This window comes from Nuphar pumila, chromosome 6 (genome assembly GCF_984573655.1).
Source record: "Nuphar pumila chromosome 6, dmNupPumi1.hap1.1, whole genome shotgun sequence".
NCBI lineage: Eukaryota > Viridiplantae > Streptophyta > Magnoliopsida > Nymphaeales > Nymphaeaceae > Nuphar > Nuphar pumila.
The window spans coordinates 97516796-97535845 of record NC_143254.1 but is presented as its reverse complement, the minus strand read 5'-3'; the positions used below and the strand labels follow the sequence as shown (position 1 = coordinate 97535845).

Here is a 19050-nt window from a genome sequence, read left to right as displayed (position 1 = left end):
AAAGAAGGAGTTTCATTTGTCTTTTCGATCTTTTCAAAGTTTCGTTAAAAAAAAAGACATGTCTTAAACAGATTATGGCTAGGCTAACTATACGAGTCTATGACCGAAACACCTACAATTATGACCCGGGTCTAAATTCCCAATCCAGGATCCGAACTCCGCCTAGGATGCCAAGTGCCAACTGTCAAAATCAAAGGGTAGTTCTGTCATTCAAGGAGCAAAAATGGTACAGAATGATACAAGGGCAAGACGGTACCACGCAGGTAATACTTGCAAAAGAATCAGGGCTTTTACGGAATACAAAAATAATGGTAATCCCGTAAATAACGATGGCAAGGACATCACAGCGGAGCGGGAGGGTCCGCATTTCTAAAAATCTCGTGCACGTCCCCATCACTCTATCCCCTTTAAAACCCTTCCCTCCTTCCGAAGAAGACGTAACTCTGCAACTCTAACTCTCTCTCTCTCTCGATAACCCTAACCGCGAGAAACGCTAGGGAGAGAGAGATCATCTCCCTGTTCGTTGTGGGTTGGAAGAAAACCCTCTGTTTTGGAAGGGGAATTCGGGGGTTCCAGGAATGGCGGGAAACGACTGGGTGAACAGCTACCTGGAGGCCATACTCGACGTCGACCCGGGGCTCGGCGGGGCGAAGAATTCGCTGCTGCTCAGGGAGAGGGGGAGGTTCAGCCCCACGAGGTACTTCGTCGAGGAGGTGATCACCGGGTTCGACGAGACCGATCTCTATCGATCATGGGTTCGGGTGAGTTTCGATCCGGAGTTTCGCTTGGAATTGGGGTGCGTAGGGACGATCTGGTGTTGTGCGTGCTTCTTTGGGATGAATTTGGTAGAGTTTCGATGAGTTTTGGTCGTGTTGGCCTTTTGATCGTTTTTTTTTTTCAGTTTGATTAAGTGATTTTGACTGAATTGTTGTGGTTTTTTTATATTGCTGATTTGGATTTTACGGTCGGATTGTGTTTCGTTAGAGATTGGATATTGTACTTATGTAGTGGAGCTTTTTAGGGGAAGAATTAGTTTTTCATCTGATTCGGAAGAATTGGGATTGGTTTTCTGTTATGTTGTGGTGCATCTGTGACAGTTGAAGTTTAAATTGTGTTTACGTCACTTCTCGTTCCTTTTCCTCCGTGCGTGTCTTTTGGCGTGCATGGTTGATACCTCGTTTACCCTTTGATTATTGGCTTTCTAGTTTACACTTTTTCTTCTGTAAAAGTATGGCTTTGTTATTTGGCATTTTTCTTAGTCTATTGATCGCTTCTGGTTTCCTGGTAGCTGGTGGTGCTTTCGCAGGATTTAGATTTTGCAAAATTGGAAACGAATATTGCTTTTTTTAGTATTTTGATGTATATTTAGATATATTGGTGGATCGTTTATCCTCTTTTTTGTTTTCTTAATGATTTTCCGCTGCTGTTATTTTTGGGGCGCCCTTTTGCATTCTGATATCATTTTCTGGTCGATCCAACTTGGTGGTTTTGCTTAATCAGTGAAGATTTTGGGCGCCTTCAAGATGACTTTTGTCATTGGGATACTCTAGTATTTTCGTTTTCTTTGGATAAGTTTTATCTGTTGGTTTTTGCAGGCAGCTGCAACAAGGGGTCCTCAAGAAAGGAACACAAGGCTGGAGAATATGTGTTGGAGGATATGGAATCTGGCGAGGAAGAAGAAGCAGGTTATGTAGCTTAGCTCTTTCCTCTTTTTCTTGTTTAAACATATATATTAGTATTCTGCATGAGTTATGACATTTAGTTGCTGGCATGCTGCTTTGGATGCAATCTGCTGAATGGTTGCTATAATCATTATTAGCCTATTCCTATTTTTCTTTTCTATGTGTTTTAATTTTGGGAAGGTGCTGCCAGAAATTGTTTGTGTAACGCTCCAAAATTTCAAAACATTAATGAAGATTAGGATTTTTGACTTTTAAAATCAACAGCGAAAGGAGCACAATTTGATAAATTCTAGGCACGTTAGCTTTAAAATCATCATCATTCATAAAACAGTTACTCAAAGTAAGAGATGAACAAAACTATAGATTATTAATAGAATTTGCATTTTATTACAAAAATAAGCATTTTTTCCACAATCCAAAAAGACTAAAGAAAGCCTAAAAATAGAGCCACGACGCCAACAGAAAGAAAGAAATCTCGAGCCAAGTTGCATCACGCCATCGGCCGCCTGTAAGGTCCTACTCGTTACCTACCAGTCTCATAACAAAATGATAGGTGCATCAATATACAATGTAGAATAAATAAAGTAGGGCATCATAGGATAAACAATTTATTTCATTGATAGTAGTAATTAAAATGCATAATTGAAATGCGAGAAAATAAATCTATTCTAACATAAGAGATATTCATCACAGGATATAAGCAACATCGTAAACAATATGAATCTCATTAATCTACAACTATTATGAATATGATATTCCTTAAGTTCTGATATTAACTGGCCTGTGGGTACGCACAGACGCGAAACGTAGAAATAGTCGAGACTGATCTGGGGGTTTATTATGTTCTGTATTTTTCATTAACCCGGATGACTAACTGAGTTCACTCTTAAGGGCACGGTCAGTGATCAAGAGAGTAAATCCCGAAAGTCATTTGTGGCCTATGGATGCATCCAACTTCTGCAGAAGTACTTGGGAGCTACAGTCCCATTCTCCTAACTCCGATGACTGGAGAAGCCGAGTCTTTTGCCCGTAAGGTAGTTGTTAACAGCCTGTCCATCGGAGTTTTTATACCATCCATCATCTTCCTTGATGAACCGTGAGAGTCGAATGGGCATGCCAGGGGTTTCTTAACTGCTGCCCCATTCTACATGCTCTGGTCTACTAGACCCACTCGAGCATCTTGCCTATGAAGGCGAATTGTCACCATTTATGTGATAATTGCATCGTGCAATATGCATGCTTCGAGGTTGCCACAACCTCACCATCCAAACATCAAAATATCAGCGTGACGTACTTATCCAAAAGTACGATCATACCTGTCTAACGGTCCGGCCACGATAGTAGGTCATGGGTCTCTCGAAGGATAACCCAACACAGTGTTTCACATGACTTAAAAGCAGTAATATACTTGGCATGCTTAATCACTATGAAACAAAAAATCTTAAACAAGTCTTGAGATTGCCATGAATCCATTCATTCATTTCGAATAACCGACTTGGGGTACAATTAGTTGCATTTAGCAACACACAGATGAAACACAAACTTTATAAATAGGATTTTGTGCTCGAGAAGTTGAGCCTTGCACAGGGAAACACCTTTTCTCGAGCTTGCAGCGCCTGTACATAATTTTGCACCTTTCCAAAAGGCGTGAAATGTGGTATGCGCACCTGCACGCCCACCGTAAGGCTTGCCTGAGGGTGGCAGCTAGAACAAAAATGTAATATCAAATCTAAGCATATGCAGTGCGACGACAACAAGAAGCAAGTAAAAAAGATTAATGGTAGGAAACTAACTGCAGAACTAATACTATGCATGCAGAACATGGCGGCTACAGGAAATATGTAATTTCAGAGAAATAAAAACAAGTAAAGAACATGCCATCACAAGTCATATTCATCTATATGTACGCATGCATGAAAATATCAGTTGTTCTTATCTAAGGATTCAACTACTTTATTTAATTCATCCAAAGTCCCTGTGTGGCTTTCTCCTACCTCGGGAGGTTGCGATGCTGCGTGCGCCTACGAGTGTAGGTGATGCGGAGCTCGGGCCGTAAAGCACGAGTGGAATTCGTCATGCGAGTTGGGGTCGACATGTGTGGGCTCGACAACCTGGCCGAGCTCAATCCTGCCCGGCTAACCTAAAGGCCGGGGTCAAGCTAACCCCAACCCGAAATACAACATACCTTAGGGTTTTGAACCTGCAACGTCCCAACACATGGTGATGTGCACTAACAGCTCCTACCAACAAGCGGAGACCCAATTGGTCCTACTGAAAAGGGGAATCAGGCAGGGGCATCGCCCCTGCCTGCCGAAATCAGAGAAGCGGCAGGAGGTGAGCCCCTGCCTATCGAGAACAGAGGGGCGGCAGGGGGCGAGCCCCTGCTTGCCGAGAACTGAGAGGCCTAGGGGCGTCCCTTGCCTGCCCAGAATAGAGAGGCAACAGGGGTCGAGCCCCTGCCTGTCGATAATTGTGAAGCGACTGCCTGTCGCCTATGTCACAGGGATTCGACTAGCAAGGTGCCGCACCCGCATCGACGCGACGCGGGTGCGGTCAATCCGACCCTGGGTGTGGTCAATGCACCCATGGTCATTTTGGTCCAATTTTTCGAACTTAAAAAAAAATTTGCCAAGAATTTTTTTTAATATGTCACATGGATTCTCCAACTAGGTGCTGCACCCGCACCCGATGCGGTCAACCTGACCCTGGGTGCAGTCAACACACCCAGGGTCATTTATGTCCAACTTTTGGACTTTATATATATATATATATATATATATATATATATATATATATATATATATATATATATATATATATATATATATATATATATATATATATATATATATATATAATTTTGCCGCACCCCCGCACCCGGGTTTTTTGGAAGTGCCACATCCCCGCACCCGCACCCATGTGACATAGCCTGCCGCAAACAGAGAGGAAGGGAACAAAGAGAAAGGGAGGGCACGACATGGGCCGCCGGTCACCTGTCGGCCCTTTGGAAAACAGAGGGAGATGAGGGAATAGAAGAGGAAGAAAAAGAAGACAGAGGTAGAAGGGGACAAAGAGCGACGAACATGGGCTGAGGGAGAGGGAGGCAGGGCTTTGCTCTGCCTACCGAAAGGCTTAGGTGGCAGGGGCGAAGCCGATGCCAGCCAACCAGAGGCAGGGCCTCTCCCTGCCATCTTCGAATCCGAGCGGCAGGGGCGAGACCCCCTGCCGAACGAATATCACGATCGGCAGAGGTCCAAGCCCCTGCCGAACGAGAAAAATCGAAGAAGGAGAAGATAGAGGGAGAGGGTGTGTACCTTCGAGGTCGCCGACGACGGTGGCGGCGACGTTGATCGGAATGAGAGGGAGGAGGCGGTGTCGGCTCCCCTGAGAGGCGTGAGACGCGAGGTCATCGACGCTGAGGTTCGGTCGCATGCCGGGAGCGTGGGATAAGGAGAGGAGCGCAGGGAGGGAAGAGGAGAGGCTGCGAGGTGAGGCCCCCCCTCTTCCCTCCCGTGTTTTTAAAACACGTGTGTGTGTGTGGGGGGGGGGGTGATTCGGGAAACCCTCCAAGGGTTTCCCTTTTTCAATCAAGGGGGAAAGGGTTTAAAATAAAACCCTCGTTCCCCTGGGATCTTTAATCATAACGGGTTATCGGATCCGGATCCGACCCGGGTCCGAAAATGTTTTTTTTAAATGTGGGTTTTACAGTTTTGGGTGTGCCTTGATAATATACTTAATGCTAATGCGCATACAGGATGTCATCTTGGCTATTGGCATCAGCTGTACTGTCTATGTTCCCTGTAGAGGGTTTCATGAGATTTTGATGATGTGAGATCTTTTTTGTCAGTCTGCCAGAGGCATTGTGTGTCTTTACTTGCAGTATCCATTCTTCTAAGTGTGGCTGCAATCTGATTTTGGGTGCATGTCCCTAAAGTTTTTCAAGCCTATAGTTGTTTGATCATCTAAGTTAAAGGAAATCCTTCTTCAATGGGATATTTAATTGCTATATTGTGTCATTGCTGAGTGAAAAGAATAGAGCTAGAAAACTAACAAGGAATGGTCCTTTTATCTCTTTTTGAATAAGTTAGGTTGAGGGTGAGGAAGCTCAGCGTGCAGCTAGACGCCGGCTTGAACGTGAAAGAGGCCGTCGAGATGCAACTGCCGATATGTCAGAAGACCTATCAGAGGGTGAGAAGGGTGATGTGATAAGTGATATTTCAAGTCATGGTGATGGAAAGAAAAGCAGAATGCCTCGAATCAGTTCTGTGGATGCTTTTGAAACTTTGGCCAGTCAGCACAGAGATAAAAAGCTTTACATTGTTCTAATAAGGCATGCACTTCAAATTATACGCTTTATCCATCATATACTAAATGCTTATTTTCATGCAGCGAATGCTTTATTACAAATCATGCTCAAACATGTGCAGTCATTTCCAGAAATAATGCTATCGTTGATTTTCAAAGTTGGGAAAGAATATGCACATTATGAGGTTTTTATTCAAACATCGGTTTTATGTGTTTTTTTGGTCGGATACTAATAGCTTTAAAATGTCGATATTTGAATGTAACTGCCACTATTTTATGTAATGAAAACGTTGGAAACTGATTGATATGTCAAAGTTCGTACTCCAATTTAATTTGCTCACATGGGCATCCAAATAGGCACAGGTGCTTGCTTAGGAGTAGGATATCCAGGTACGTTGGAGTATGGAATACAGTGTATGTGTTTTCTAACCAAATAACCTTTAACTTTACAATGTCTGTGTTATTCAGGGACATCTATAATATGTAATTTAATTTCTTTATGCTATACCAATGTTAACAATATGCTTGTGAATGTGTGTCATCTATAGCCATCTAGGAGCTCTATACTATCTGACTTGTTTGTTCATTTTCAGTTCCTATATGCAAGTTGAAATAAAGATTTTATATCTTTTATAGATGTAAATTTTGTTGACATAATTTTGTATATTATGTTGCTATGTTTTGGACTACTTTAACTGCACCTCTCCTCATCTTTTCATCTTTCCTGACATGTGTTATATAGGTAATATAGTGAGGGATATTTTGCTTTACTACTATTAATCCACTCTTAAGCTGCTCTCTTAAATAAATTATTGAGGCAAAGCACTATTATATGGGTGTTTCACAGAGAAGTAACCCTCTAGAAAAATTCCCCATCTCAATTATATAATGGATAGATTTTTGAAAAAAATGAGGGAAACAATAGAGTTAGCTTTGGTCCTTGTACTCAGCCAGCACTCCTAGTATCTATGAGAAACAATAATGAAGACACTGAAGCACTCCTACAAAGTTGGCTAATAGTACAAGGCTTTTTATCCAATCAGGTGAAATGATAGCATGTAGTTTTGTACATAACTGTTTCGACTGATTGTCAGTTCTAGGTCCATCACTAGACAATTTAATGAGATTAGAGCATAGAGGTCCACTGTGGACTATGTAACAGAAATTATAAATGGAAAACATTAGTGATTTTTTTTGCAATAAGATCTATAAATATTTTAAAATGCTGACTTTTTCAAAAGAGTACAAGATTACCTTCAGTATCAGTTTATGAAAATTTCACGCTACCATCTTTTAATGCTTTCCAGATATTAGAGATGTTTTTTATCATGATTATGAATTGCCTATACTATCACATGAACTTGAAATTTCAGCAACGTTTGTGGCACCAGTTATATTCTAGTTACTTATGCACATGATTGGCAAGTTTCACATATACATTCCTGATGGGCCACTCTTTTGTGAAGATTTTTTTTTTCTGAAACTTACATAATTTAAAATATGACATTACATATAATTGATGAGCAGACTAATGCATGCAAATATCGAATGTATGCATCTATGACTTGTAAATTATACCTTGGAAATTCTGAACCACATGTGCTGTTGACTTGTTGTACCCATGCCCTTTCCTGGCAATTTCGTCTTTCAACATCTGATAGACAAAATTTTAAGCCACTTTTTCTTTTTGGCAGCATCCATGGTCTTATACGTGGTGAAAATATGGAGCTTGGTCGTGATTCTGATACAGGTGGTCAGGTGTTTAGTTACAAAAACTTCTTGGTTTTGAAGTTAATTGTATTGAAGATCCTCTTGATTGATTGCTCTCTGTTTGCTGTGTTATTTTTACTGAAGTATTATTTTACACTATTATTCTTAGGTCAAGTATGTGGTGGAACTGGCAAGGGCTTTGGGCATGATGCCAGGGGTCTATCGTGTGGATCTGCTGACTAGGCAAATATTAGCATCTGATGTGGACTGGAGCTATGGGGAGCCAATTGAAATGCTGACCCCTGGAAGAACCGACAGTTTGATGCATGTGGAGGAGGAGAGCAGTGGTGCTTATATTGTTCGTATACCTTTTGGTCCTAAAGATAAATATGTACCCAAGGAATTACTTTGGCCTCACGTTCAAGAATTTGTTGATGGTGCTCTCAGCCACATAACACATATGTCTAAAGTTCTTGGGGAGCAGATTGGTGGTGACCAACCAGTTTGGCCTGTGGCTATTCATGGACACTATGCTGATGCAGGGAATTCTGCTGCCCTTTTGTCTGGGGCACTGAATGTGCCAATGCTTTTCACTGGCCATTCTCTTGGTAGAGATAAGTTAGAGCAACTTTTAAAACAAGGACGACAGTCTAGGGAAGAAATATCTGCAACCTACAAAATAATGCGTAGAATAGAGGCTGAAGAGCTTTCTCTTGATTCCTCTGAAATAGTCATCACAAGCACTCGACAGGAAATAGAGGAGCAGTGGCGTCTATATGATGGATTTGATCTGATACTTGAACGTAAATTAAGAGCTAGAATTAAGCGTGGCAAGAGTTGCCATGGTCGCTTCATGCCCCGTATGGTGGTAAGCAACGAAAACTCCTGAATGCTTTAATTTCATCCAACTTGATTACATGATGTTCTATTTTGTTTGATAATCAAGGCTATTAACCTACTCATGTTTATGTTGGATGGCTATAAATCCATATCTCTGTTTTTTCAGGCTGTGTTTTGCTGTTGTACTTTGCAGGTAATTCCTCCAGGAATGGAGTTTGGACACATTGCTGCTCATGATTTTGATGCTGATAGCGAAACAGAAGGAAATGAGGATAGTTCTTCTCCAGACCCACCTATTTGGTCTGAGGTCTTGAAAATTTATCTTTCGTTCCTGAGGCCTTTTTAGTAAATTTGCATTGTACTTTGGGATTACTCATATGTGACTGAAAGATTAAAAAGCTAAGTCACATGGATATGATTGAGGATACAGGGATACAGTCATTTTTATGAAGTTTTTAATATGATTAATATGTAAGGGGGACATGATACGGGGGCCAAAATGGAGTATCCGTGTGACATATTTCAAAAGCTACTTGTCTAAAATATGTCTTCCTTTTTGTTTTTTGTTCAATTATTTTGGTTATCATATATTGCAGTATCTTTTGGTTTTTCATTTTTTTTAATGTAACACAGATAATGCGTTTCTTTTCAAATCCTCGAAAGCCAATGATTCTTGCACTTGCTCGTCCAGACCCAAAGAAGAACATTACAACTTTAGTCAAAGCATTTGGAGAATGCCGGCCTCTGAGAGAGCTTGCAAATCTTGTATGATTGCATTCCTTTTATCTGCTTGATTTATCTTGTTGACTGGCAACTTTAAATCCCTGTTACATTCCCATTCCCTGAGCTATGGTGATATTTGTCACATAAGGTTTTGCACAGAGTCAATCGAACATCATGAAGTGGTTTATCCTATTTTGTGTATGGATGCAGACCTTGATAATGGGAAATCGTGAAGGTATTGATGAGATGGCAACCACAAATGCATCTGTGCTTATCTCAATATTTAAATTAATAGACAAGTATGACCTTTATGGTCAAGTGGCTTATCCTAAGCACCATAAACAATCTGAAGTCCCTGACATATATCGTATGGCAGCAAAGACCAAGGTACTATTGCTTGGATTTCAAGATCCAATTTGATTTATAGTTCATTGCGATGAAATTCTTTGCAGAGTTTTATTTCCCTTTGTAATTTCTGTATGTTAGACTTGAATGCTCCATCTGTAAGTGCAATATTTCATTTCTTTACCTGTATCTTCCAGGGTGTCTTTATCAATCCGGCTTTCATTGAACCATTTGGTCTCACTCTGATAGAGGTAATTTGTGTCTGGTTACATGTTTATGCTATAATCATCGTCCTGTTAGCAAATATATGAGGTATAATGTGCAGTATACTCTATTCAAACCAGGCTTCAGCTTATGGGCTGCCAATTGTTGCTACAAAAAATGGAGGTCCAGTTGATATACATCGGGTTTGTTAAAACTCAAAACAAATTATTCCTCCCCACCATCCCCCTCTCTCTCAAATGGTTAGTTATTATATACCTTATTGGTTTAAATCCAATATTACGGTCATTGCAGGTTTTAGACAATGGCCTACTTGTTGATCCTCATGATCAGCAGGCTATTGCTGCTGCTCTACTGAAACTTGTTGCTGATAAACAGCTCTGGGCCAGATGTCAGCAAAATGGATTGAAGAATATTCACCTTTTCTCATGGCCAGAGCATTGCAAAACTTATTTATCTCGTATTGCAAGTTGCAGACCAAGGCATCCTCAATGGCAATTTCAAGAGGATAACAGTGAAAATACAGAGACAGATTCACCGGGTGATTCATTGAGGGACATCCATGATCTATCTTTAAATTTGAAGCTGTCATTGGATGGCGAAAAGAGTGAAATAAGTGGCAGCATCATGGAGTCTGAAGACAGTGTTGCTGGGAATGAGAATAAGATGGAAAACACTGTTTTAGCAGTATCAAAAGGAGTCATAAGTCCCAGCCAGAAAACTGGGTTGAATGAGAAGGCTGACCCAAACAGCAACAAGTTTCCCGCTTTGAGGAGGAGAAAGCATATATTTGTCATTTCTGTGGATTGTGATGTCACTGCAGACCTTTCAGAGAACATCCAGAATATTTTGAAGGTCACACAAAAGGAGGGTTCATCAGGCTCTATTGGGTTTATACTGTCAACAGCTCTCACAATATCTGAGGTTCAATCACTTCTGATTTCAGGAGGCATGAGTTCTACTGAATTTGATGCTTTTATTTGCAGCAGTGGCAGTGAGATCTACTATCCATCTTCAAACATGGATGATGGACTCATCTCTTCAGAACTTCCTTACATGGTTGACTTAGATTATGGTTCCCATATCGAGTATCGCTGGGGCGGGGAGGGTTTGAGGAAGACTTTGGTTAGTTGGGCTGCTTCTATTGTCAGCAAGAAAGGAGAAACTGAAGAGCAAGTTGTTACTGAAAATGAAGAACGCTCTACCAGCCATTGTTTTGCATTTGAAGTGAAAGATCCAACATTGGTATCCTTGCTGGTTTTTTTGCTTCTCTTTTTTCAAGTTTTGAAAACATGGTTGGCTAATGCTTTTACAACACAAACCAAATTTTGCAGCTATGTTCTCTCATTTGGGGCCCTTGGTTATCTATTATCCTAGGAACCAACCACTCTTGATTTTTCAGAGTTATTACATGAATCCTCTAGTATAACTCATCTTATACAAATAGATGATTCCTTCTCGTTCTAATGGTTGTAGGTACCTTCAATCAAAGATTTACGGAAGTTTATGAGAATACAGGGTCTCCGCTGTCATGTTATATATAGCCAAAAGTGCTCCAAGCTGCATGTTATCCCTGTACTAGCTTCTCGGTCCCAAGCTCTCAGGCATTGAACCTTCATCATTTTCTCATCTTTTTTTCTTTGGTTGGTTATTTTAAGATTTTTATCATTCTATTGCCAGCTAAGTTTGCAATGTATTGTTTGTTTAAGCTTTTCTTCAAATACTTGACTTTGTGTCTTGAAAATAACTGTGGTATGTATCAAACGTTCAGGTACTTGTATATCCGATGGGGTGTAGAATTGTCAAACATGGTAGTCGTTGTGGGTGAAAGTGGTGACACAGATTATGATGGGTTGCTTGGAGGGATGAACAAAACAGTAATTTTGATGGGGGTTGGAGACAGCAATCGTCGGCAGTCCTATGCCAACAAGGGTTATGCAGTGGACGATGTGGTGGCATTTGACAGTCCTAATATTGTCTGTACTTCTGGTGGTTCCAGAACCGATGACATATTGTTAGCTTTGGTGCAACTTGGTATCTACAAGCGCTAAGGGTGGCTACTATAGACTCCGTAAATAAGCAGGTTTCTCTTCCCTCCATACTCAAGAACTATGTGTTTCTGAATTACTTCTCGTATGAGATAGGTTACCAACTCTTAGATCCTAATTTTGTGCTGTCATCTTCATGGTACTGAGTTTAATTGGAATCCTGTTTGGTGATGACTTCCATGTTTTTACTCTCTTAATCCCTACTCAGGCCCATCCATGTTGGGAAACTGCATTCACTTTATGGACTAACTTTGACTGTATACAAGTGGGGACTGACATAGCTATGGTCTATGGACTCTTTTGACTGGGCTGGGCTTGGCCCATGCTGAGTCTACACCCTCACACATCCAAGATTCAACTAAGTCCTTCTCAACTAGGTTTTTTTTATACATATTTACATGGAGAAACTGTCCCCAGGATCAGAGACCTGGTCGTGCTGGCTCTGCCTGCCATACTTATGATCACTGTCCTGGCAGCGTAAAACTCCGTGGGCTTACCCCTTCTCAACTAGGCTTGACCAATGACTTTTTGTTAGCTTTGAAACAACTTGGTATCTACAAGTGATAAGGGTGACTTTTACAGATTCTGTAAGTAAGCAGTTTTTTATTCCCTCCATGCTCAAGAACTGTGTATTTTTGAATTACTTATGAGATAGGATACTAACTCTTAGATCCCAATTTTGTGCTATGATCTTCAAGAAACTGAGTTTAATTATAATCGTATTTGGTGATAACTTCCATGTTTACTCTCTTAATCTCTACTCAGGCCCATCCATGTTGGGAAACTGCATTCTCTTTACAGATTAAGCTTGGTTAGCTATGGGGACCCTTTGATGCATCTGGGCTTGTCCCATGCTGAGTCTACACCTTACAGATCCATGATTCAACCCAAGTCCTTGGCCTGAGTCTAACTTTGAGTAGCTAACTAGCTAAAAGTTCCGCTGCAAACTTGCCTTTGCTCCAATTATTGCACTGGTCCTCTCCTCCTGGATGAGCAATGAAACTTGGTGGTTTTCAGATTTTAGTCCATGAGTTCATGTCATACTTAATCTATACGCAGGTGTTTGGAGAATCTTTCTTTCAGATGCCAAGGCCCTTTGGTTCCAAGACGGGAAGCTTGGTTCAGCCAATGATAATGCAGTAATGATCATGATATAGGTGGGAGGAGAGTTGAAGATGACAACTCCATGTAACCAGATCAATAATTATGCATCTGTAATTGATAATAAAATGAAAAACTAGTTTTGTTGTAGCTAATGGGTGTGGTACAGCAAGCTTTGGTAGATCAGATACTTATCACTTGACGCTCTGTCATGATCAGAACATTGGTCCATGTATGAGGTCTGGCTATTTACTCAATCATCAGTTGTTTATTTAATTCTGGTAAAATGATCTATCAGTTGATTCTATATTTGTTGTACTGAAATATCAAAGTACCAAAGAAATTCAAAAGTATGCATTGCAGAGAGATATAAGATGTAACATTTTTTTCTTGCTTGTATAGCATAAATTTTGTTCATCAGGATCATTAGTTATTGAGTCGTGCAATGTCATTGTTGGGCTTTTCTCATGACGAATGGATTATTTGGTGAAAATTTTGAAACAAGAGAAGTAAACTCTTGGAATAGATTTGAGCCTTAACTCTGTCACGTTCCAATGCTTTTTATCCCTCTATGGAATCTGTGGCTGACTAGGTTTTCAAATTGTTACTAGGTTAGCCAAGGTTTGAACATTGGAACTTTCCTTCAGTATACCTGATTGACTGGCAACATCTTTCAGCTCTTTTGTTCTTGTGGAATGCCAAATTGATCATTCAGTTTTGAATCTATTTTGATTATTGTGTGAAATAACGGTCTTTGGATAAATTTTCATACTTTCTATTCTTGAATTTGCTTTAAGTAATTTTATCCAGAAGTATATAATTACATTGGTCTCTATCTTTTGACCATACATGATTTTTCCTTCTTTTTTTGCGTCGTTCTTTTTGGTTCAAATCTCATATAGTAGTTAGAGGCGGCGAAAAACCGCACTTCTTTTTTGAAGCTTGGGCTCAGCTTGTTAGGGGGTTCATCAGTTGAAGTTCATTGATTTATTGCACGAGTTCAAGTGGAAGTCTGGCATTTTGTAAGCTCATTAGCCTCATTTTGTTGACCTTAATTTTACTTATTTGTATGTTATAATATATGAAAAATGATCGTATTGTCCTTTTAAAATGTTGCGATTTAAAAAATGTCTCAGTTTTTTGAAATTACCCCTTATATCCAAAATGTTTGATTCTCGACCTTTTTAGGATATTTTTACCCTTGCACAAGTGAACCTGCTTAGGTTTTGTGTGATATATAGGTACGTTCGAAGCTCGCAGCTTTTCAATAAATAACAGATTTGCATGAACATTTTGCCGGCTTGATGATATTTGCATAAACAAATTTGTGAATTGGCTAACTTTTGTCCTAACAAAGGAAATGTACGGCCTACAACAACCTATATCTTATTCTTGGAAAGTGAGATAGTCCAAAACTTTGATTTCACATCAATGATAACATAATCATATTCTCGGATTTTTTCAATAAAATATGTGCATTGTCTAGAGTTGCGCTATACTAAAGTGCATTACGTGGTGAATCAAAATTTTTAGCAAGTTTTTTGTCTACTTAATATCAATATGATACATACTACAAAAGGGGAAGGAGACAGCATACAACAACTCTGGGTTGATCCTTTAGACGTTTAAAGTTGATTCTTATCTTTTAAAGTTGTTGAAGTGTATGAGTTAATCCTTTAGACGTTTCAAAAACTATACTTATGACTTTTTGGATTTTTTATCTACAACTGCAAACGCTACAAGAAATATCTTACTATAATAATCAATATTATCAGTCACACAACAATATATTCATGTGTCATGTACCATAAGAACTATCGATGCATGAACAAAATGATAAAGATTTGATACTTAAATTAATTTATCTTATCAGTTTTCATGATTTGTACCATTTTTGAGTTTGTTGTCATCAAATGAGCATCTTAAATGACTTCATATGAAGTATATAGTTCTTCCTTCGTGCATTTTTATTCATGCCATTCTTGTTTTTAACTAATCTCTATATCTTCTTTGTGATTGATGTTATTGATGATTTGTTCTAGTCATCTTTGAGTTATCATGTAAGCTTATGTGGATAACAGTTGTAATTCATGCGGAAGATACTTTTTCACTCAAGGTTGCTTAATGAACTACTTTATGTATGCTTTTTTTCATACTTATTCACTTGAAAGAACATTACTACACATATTTTTGTACAATGAATCTTCTAAGGGCAATCACCCATAGCTTGTAAGTTTTTTTTATGCACACGTTTGTCACTCTATTATTATCTCTTCAAAAATTTTGTTTTATAGTTATTCTTGATCGCATGATCTTTGTAAAACTCACGATAATGGTGTAACTCATTAAACCTTTAATCAACAACAATGTCTTCATCATTTGAGTTTATAATTAGCCACTAAAAAGACCTTCATACATTAATTTTTTCTTTACGCAATTCGTTAATCATTTGAGATACCTTTGCTTCGATGATTTTTAATTGTTCTTCATTGTATGAAAACCCATTAAACAAAAATTTATTCAACAATGTTTCATTAGTAGAACAATAAATAACAATTCTACTACCCAATCAATAATCATATAACTTATACAATATACCAAGAATTCAACTTTTCAATTGTCAATTGTGCATCATTTGCATCTGCCATTATTTGTCTCATGTCATCAATATATTTATCATCTCCTGTTGTTTCATAGTTATCCTCATTCAACATGGTATAGTCATCATCACCATCCTAATTTTTTGTTAAATACATGATCAATACTACCACTAATTGGTTGTTTAGATGCATAAGCTAAATAAAAAGTCATCATATTTATATCTTTATTTACTGCAATATATGTATCATTCTTGCATTTTCAAATTTCATGCTTAATCATAAAAAACAACACATTCATCATTACACTTATTTATTAAGCATAAATTATAAAATTTAACAATTTGTACTTAGTTATGCCATTCACCATCGAAGGTAGAATGTTATCCGTATTATTGCAATGAACACCAATAACACTGGTTCGCTGATGTAGTTCTGCATCATCTGAAAATATCGTTTGTTCATGTAATGCATTAATTGTTGGTACAAGTTGTTTATTATTTTCATGTATGACATATATATCCCTAATTGGTTTAGACAATTGCATGTCCTTCGCGTGCATGTTGTAAACATCAATATTGCTAACTATTTGGGAGAGGTGTATTGAGTTTGTAATATACGGGTCTGGGTTGACACGGGTCTGCTGTACACAGAGCTGTACATGGATATACGGGTCTGGGTTGATAGACCCGATCCACGTTATATCATATATATAATATTGAAGATAGGGCACACTCGATTTGATAATCATGCCAGTCGTTCCTGCCTCTTCTTCTTGCAAATACTTCTCTATTCTTCAGTGGATGAAGAACAAACCGAAGGTACATGATTTCTAACATGGTATCAGAGCAGTCTAAGAAGTGAATACCAGGTCAGGTTCTCCTCTTCCTTTTTTTTTCTTCTCTTCGATCCTAAGTCTGATCTTATCAGATCAGATTCTATTATCCTTCTGTTCTGAAAGTCGATCTTATCAGATTGGATTAAAAATTTCTTTCTTCCTTGAAACTTTAGATATCTTTCTTCTTCTCTTAAGTTTTCGATCTCTTAAAATCGAATTCAGTCACGTCACGCAGTCTGGTGATGTCAAACCGGATCTGCTTCTCTTAAATCTCATTTTTTTATGTTGGATTAGATCGTTCTAGACCTAGTGTTTCATTCCCAGCCGTGACACATTGATTCTTTTCTTCAGCAGTGATTACAATCAAATCTGATTGTACCAGATTTGTGTTTTCTTTTACATTCACATTGATTCTTCTCTTCAGCAACGATTAAATCAAATCTGATTGTATAAGATCCGATTTGCGTTTTCTTTTAAATCTAGATTGTTCTTTTATCTTTCAAGTCAAATCTCATTCTCCAATTTTTTTTGCTTAATCATTATTCCTTGTTCGTATCGTTGAATTAGATCTAAATCAGATTTCAATGTCTCAATGTGAAATCTGATCTGATCTCATTTCTTTCCCAATGTGAACTCTCTTTTCTCGTTTTCACGTTTGTCACTTTCAAAACCATATCAAAGTTTTGGTCTATATATCAAAAAAAAAGAAAAGGGAGCTGGGATATCAAACTGTTGGTCAAAGTGATCTTTTGTTGTCCTTTCACATGGACTCTCCTTCCCTTCCCTCCAGTTTCCTTGGACAACTCATATATGAGAAATTGAACACTTCAAACTACTTGACCTGTATGCGGCAAATTTTGCCTTAAGAGTCTTAATCTCTTTGAATATCTTGATGGAACGATTCATGCACCACCAGAATTCATCCTGCAAGAAGAGCGAGATGATAAATGAGAGGTTTTCAGCAAATTGATTTAAAATTCAGAGTTTGTAACATGGAGACACAAGGATCAAACAGTTGTGACTTACATCACCTCTACACTTTTATAAGAGGTATTAGTGGTCATCTCAGATGAATGTTTAGCCCAAGAGTTGTGGCAATTATTAGCGCAAACTTATTCACAGATTTCAGAAGCTAGAATTTTGCATTAAAATAGAGAATTTCAACTTTTGAAGAAAGAGAGTTTATCAGTGATAGAGTACATGAACAAGGTCAAGAGTATTACAGATCAACTAGCCATGGTGGGTTGTGTGATTTCAGACAAAGAAAAGGTTCAACAGGCATTGAATGGCCTGGGTTCGAATTACCATGTGTTAGTTACCTCTCTTTTATGTCTTCCTTCATTGCCCAGTTTTAAAGATCTACGGGCTAAGTTACTGCAATATGAAGTTACTATTAAGGGCGAGGAGATGGCCTTACATTTCAACAACCATGAGGTACTTGTCAAAGGAGTAGTGTCAGGACGAGGATGTGCGGGCTTTCGAGGCGGTCGTGGACAGGGAAGAGGTAATCAAGGAGGTCGTGGGCTTCTTTCCACCCCAAATATGTTACTTAATTTATATCTGGGGAACCCTAGAAACATTCCAACATGCTTTCAGTGTAATAAAATGGGGCATATTAAAGTAAATTGTTGGCATAATCAACAAAACAAAGACAAGTTTAATGGTGTTGGGCCTTCTACTAGGGGTCAAGCAAGGGACGGTCCTAAAGGCGATGAAAGGAAAAATGTGAAGAATCTTCTGATTTTCGCTCTTTCAGAACTGAGCTTCAAGCAAACTTAACAAGGGACGTGATATATTGACTCCGAGGCCGCTGCACATGTGACAGGTGATATTGGTAAGATTTTGAAGCTCGTACCTTATCGTGGTAAATTTAGTATTAAAATCGGAGATGGTGCTCTTTATCGTATCTCTCATGTTGAAAATATTTTTCTTCCTCTCCCTAATTCCTCATTACCTTTAGTTGATGTATACCATTTTTCCAGTATTATTAAGAATATTGTTTCTGTTTCTAAACTTGTTGATGATACTAATTCTTCTGTCGAATTTACTTCTTCTTATGTATGTATCAAGGATCTTCTCACGAAGAAGACACTCGTTGAAGAAAAATGACAGGGGAACATGTATGTCTTTAAGGAATCCCTTTCAGTTTGTCATGCATTAATAAATTCATGGCCAGTTCATTCAGTGTCGTTCAAAGATTGTTTTAGTTTATCTCAATGTAATAAGCCAGAGATTTGACATCGTCGTCTTGGTCATTGTAACCATTTATTTATTAAGAAGCTTGTGTCTGCTACAATCTAGTTTAAATGTTGAGACTGATTTTCCTCTTTGTTTCAGTTGTCAATTATGTAAGAGTAATGTTCTTCTATTTCATCCAATAAATCAAAGAGCTTCTATGCTTTTTGAAATTGTTTATTCTCATGTCTAGGGACCTGCCCCATAACTCTCTTTATCGGGCAACCATTATTATGTTATCTTCATTGATAGTTACTCCACATACATCTGAATTTATTTTATGAAACATAAATATGAGGTTTTTAAAATTTTTTGTTCATTCTATTCTTTAGTCTATAATCAATTTTCAACTAAAATTCAATGTTTTCATTGTAATGGTAGAAGAGAGTATTTATCAAAGGAAT

The 19050-nt window shown here is 38.5% G+C and overlaps 1 protein-coding gene across 3 annotated transcripts; it reads left to right on the top strand.

Moving 5' to 3' along the window:
* Positions 1-356: 356 nt before the first annotated feature.
* Positions 357-13257, top strand: LOC149835326 (putative sucrose-phosphate synthase 1). 3 transcript variants are annotated; one of them, XM_090008394.1, is made up of 14 exons: positions 357-761; positions 1596-1685; positions 5771-6012; positions 7682-7745; positions 7867-8565; positions 8731-8844; positions 9171-9302; positions 9471-9647; positions 9803-9856; positions 9950-10012; positions 10122-11072; positions 11304-11431; positions 11599-11910; positions 12935-13257. In XM_090008394.1, the coding sequence occupies exons 1-13, from the start codon at positions 579-581 to the stop codon at positions 11876-11878; spliced, it is 3177 nt and encodes a 1058-aa protein (XP_089864520.1). In that variant the 5' UTR covers positions 357-578; the 3' UTR covers positions 11879-11910; positions 12935-13257. The 3 variants fall into 3 exon arrangements, with proteins under 3 accessions (XP_089864520.1, XP_089864521.1, XP_089864522.1); XM_090008395.1 differs by lacking the exon at positions 357-761 and having other exon boundaries at positions 1605-1685; positions 5767-6012; XM_090008396.1 differs by lacking the exons at positions 357-761; positions 1596-1685 and having other exon boundaries at positions 5874-6012; positions 7682-7737.
* Positions 13258-19050: the final 5793 nt, after the last annotated feature.

Excerpts from the sequence above, each read along its gene's own strand:
- LOC149835326 (XM_090008394.1), top strand. The coding sequence starts at position 579 with ATGGCGGGAAACGACTGGGTGAACAGCTACCTGGAGGCCATACTCGAC. Across the intron at positions 9,303-9,470 it reads TGAGAGAGCTTGCAAATCTT|ACCTTGATAATGGGAAATCG; the intron begins GTATGATTGCAT and ends GTATGGATGCAG. Across the intron at positions 9,648-9,802 it reads GTATGGCAGCAAAGACCAAG|GGTGTCTTTATCAATCCGGC; the intron begins GTACTATTGCTT and ends TGTATCTTCCAG.